Here is a 3,404-nt window from a genome sequence, read left to right as displayed (position 1 = left end):
CATAATTATGCAAGAAAGAGCGTCAAATACTAGTAAATGAATTTCCGGAATAGACATATTCTGCAATGTATATTAAGATTTCATGCGTGCTTTAATTGCTCACAAAAGTTTCGACACGAAGTCTACGTCCATCATCAGATGCATTGTTACTCCAAACACCCAGAGTAAAACATGGATGGGGTGATCGTGCTTTCTCCGTTATGGGAAAAAACTGGAGAATAAGTTACCTATTCAGTTAAGGCAATTGCCATCTATAAAAACATTAAAATCAAAACTTATATAAAACGTATCTGGTCCTCTCACACTGCAGGAGTATAATCGCAATCTATAATGTTATAACAGTAATTGTATTCTTTATCTGGTATGTGTTTGTTTGTGTTTGCCATTTTCTCATTTGTTATGTTTGAACATGTGTGTGTATATATATATACATGTATATATATCATTATATACATATATATCTTTTCATTTTTTGAAGCGCCATGAGCACCGAAAGGTGGACCTGTGCACTATACAAGTATATAACCACTATCATCATTATTATTATTATCATTATCATTATCATTAGATTGGGGGTGTAATCTATTAATATCGTTTTGTATTGATATATGGATGGATTTTGTTTTCAAGTTGAAAAGCTAACTGGTTATATGTAAATTTATCGTGCATAGAATCTAACATTGCCCATTGGGACGTCATGCACCTGTTATGTTGTCGACCGCTCAGTACAAACATAAACACAGTAAACTCCTGTATTTGACGGGAACATGCAGTCATGTGATCCATACTGGTTTTACTATAGAGTCGGGAACGGCGCTCTATTACACATCGGAACATGGGGTGTGCATCCGCGTAATAACATCATACCTCAACACCCCTGACAAACTGTACAAAATATAGATAGATAGATAGATAGATAGATAGATAGATAGATACATACATACATACATACATACATACATACATACATATAGATGAATGGATGGTTTAAAGATTATGGATCAGCTTTTAATTTGCTGCGAGGCTCCTCAGCAGAAGATATTGACAAGTCTAAACACCGCACAAAAGGAACCAGGCAGCAACGCTCGCTTTCAATAAAATATAAGGGAGTTCATGGTTAGTGCATGTCTCATTTGACCCCTGCACCACAGACTTTGAAATAACATGGACATGTGTTGTGATCAAGAATTCCTTCTTGAAGCATGTCATCTTGTATTAAGTCAATGTTGAGAAAGTGCATGGAGAGATTATGCTAAACAATGTTGATGAATGACTTACACCTGTACGTTCTAATTCAGTCTGAAACACGTACATTGTAATGACATAATTCAGATTCTCATAGTTGCTCGAGACTTCTTTACGTTTTAAAGTCAGTGGCAAATACACAGACATTCTCATTTGACATTTGTTCTGCACATGCGCAAATCACAACCGTGAACTCCCTTATTGAGAAAGAGTGTCATAAAGGGTTGTTCTGACCAAAATGGTTAGAAATAGACCTCTTCTGTAATAATTATATTTACATTTTATTCATGCTTTGTTCACGAAAGTTGCCCATAACAATCGCAAAGCTTGTCCTACCTGGTAACGACTAAGCGAATTCCTGTTTATGGAACTTACTGGGAGGGAGCAGGTGAATATACTTCGCTACAGTAGGCTGGAGGAAAAGAAACATCCATTATAATACAGAAAATGGTCTATTGCAAAAGCGCCATCAGTTCATGCATGGTTGAAGCGCCTCCCTGGTTGAAGGCAGTGCGCACCCAGAGACACACACGAATACACACACACATACGCACACACACACACGCACACACACAGACACACACACACACACACACACACACACACACACACAAGAAACAACCAGACCGAAAACTATTTTGAGTCACTTTTATATTCCCTCATTTAAAGGATTTTGACACACCATTGTAGGGTCCATGGACACACTATACGCCATGGTTCCATCCCAATCGTTTAGGGATTGTATGATATCCTCGCATACCTGTACTATACCGACCTGCATACTGCATACAATTGCTACGTAATATTATATGCCGCATTCTCGTGTTTTGTGCATTTATCAGAAGTGTCAATTTTGATCAAGTGCCTGTTGTATGTAAGTTATGTCGTTTTGATGTCTGTGAAACTTATACTATTTTAAAAATGTTTTTTGTGTGTTGCTTTCATGTTAGCCAGGTGATTATCTCTACTCGTCACTGGTAGTCTCAATTCTTTTTACCTCGATCCCCAGCATGTCGGAGCTTGAGAAGAAAACAGCAGCGGGAGGAGGAGCAGAACCCGACGACTTCCGTACGCCACTCTCTGGCCATGTTGGAGTTGAACAACATAGGAGAACAGGGAAACAGGGCGAGTTTAGTTCTGTAGGCGAACGAACACAACTTTTCACTTTCAGCGTCGATCATGAGAAACCCATCACTTCTTCGCAGAAAATAACATCGCATCATTGGGTCAGGGGAAACATCCTTTATCAATATAGAGGAATTTTTTTAGCCTTCGCAGCTGTATTTTTCTACCTGATTCTTCAGTTGATGACCAAGCAGCTGACGGGCAGGGTTTCTTCCAACGCGTTGAACGCTTATTTTAGCGTCATGTTAGCTGCCTCGTCGGCACCAGTATTGATCTGGAACAAATTGTCGCTTTCAAACATCCCAAGGAAAGCTTGGGCATTTCTGATGATACGGGGACTGTCTGGAGCCTTTGGATTCCTGTGCTACTTCAAGGCTTTTCAGCTGCTTGAGCTATCCACTGCCAATTCGCTGATCCTCACTTCACCTCTATTCACTATTGCCTTCGAGCGCGTGTGCGTCAAAGAGAGTTGCTCCGTTGTCAAGGTGATTTGCGCATTCGGTACCGTGGCTGGTATCATCTTTGTCATGCAGCCACCTGCAGTCTTTGGCGCCGCCGGCGACCAGGGGACCTCGGACACGTGGTTGGGAGCCGTGATGGCCCTCTCCGTGGCCGCGCTCATCGCGATTGCGTTCGTCAGTCAGAAACCGATCTCGAACATGAAAGTTCATGCGCAGCTCATCGTCTTCATCTTCGCCTGCATTGCCTCTATAGTGAGCTTCGCCACGACGACGGCACTCGCGGACTGGAGCGTCCCACGATGCGGAAGGGATCGCGTGCTCGTTGTGCTGATCGGGATCTTGGGCTGTCTGGGAGTTCATGCCACGACTCTCGCCCTGGAGGTAGAGAGTGCAGGATCATTCAACATTATTCGGGCTAGCTCTGTCTTTTTCGCCTTCATTCTGGACGTCGTGATACTGCGCGAGGCTCCCAACGGCTTCGCAATATTCGGGGCGTGTCTGATAGTGGGCAGCGCCGTTGGGAATGTCACAGCATCGTGTTTGAAACTGAGATCCGACGGGAAAAAATCATGA

The 3,404-nt window shown here is 42.4% G+C and overlaps 1 protein-coding gene across 1 annotated transcript; it reads left to right on the top strand.

The window, feature by feature from the left end:
- Positions 1 to 2,255: 2,255 nt before the first annotated feature.
- On the top strand, positions 2,256 to 3,404 carry LOC139740399 (solute carrier family 35 member G1-like). Its single transcript, XM_071650992.1, has one exon. It carries the CDS (start codon positions 2,256 to 2,258, stop codon positions 3,402 to 3,404), a length of 1,149 nt encoding a protein of 382 aa, XP_071507093.1.

This window comes from Diadema antillarum, unplaced genomic scaffold, assembly GCF_040938485.1.
Source record: "Diadema antillarum isolate AM-2024a unplaced genomic scaffold, OU_Dant_1.0 seq00000853_RagTag, whole genome shotgun sequence".
Classification (NCBI taxonomy): Eukaryota; Metazoa; Echinodermata; class Echinoidea; order Diadematoida; family Diadematidae; genus Diadema; species Diadema antillarum.
This window is presented reverse-complemented; position numbering and strand designations above follow the sequence as displayed.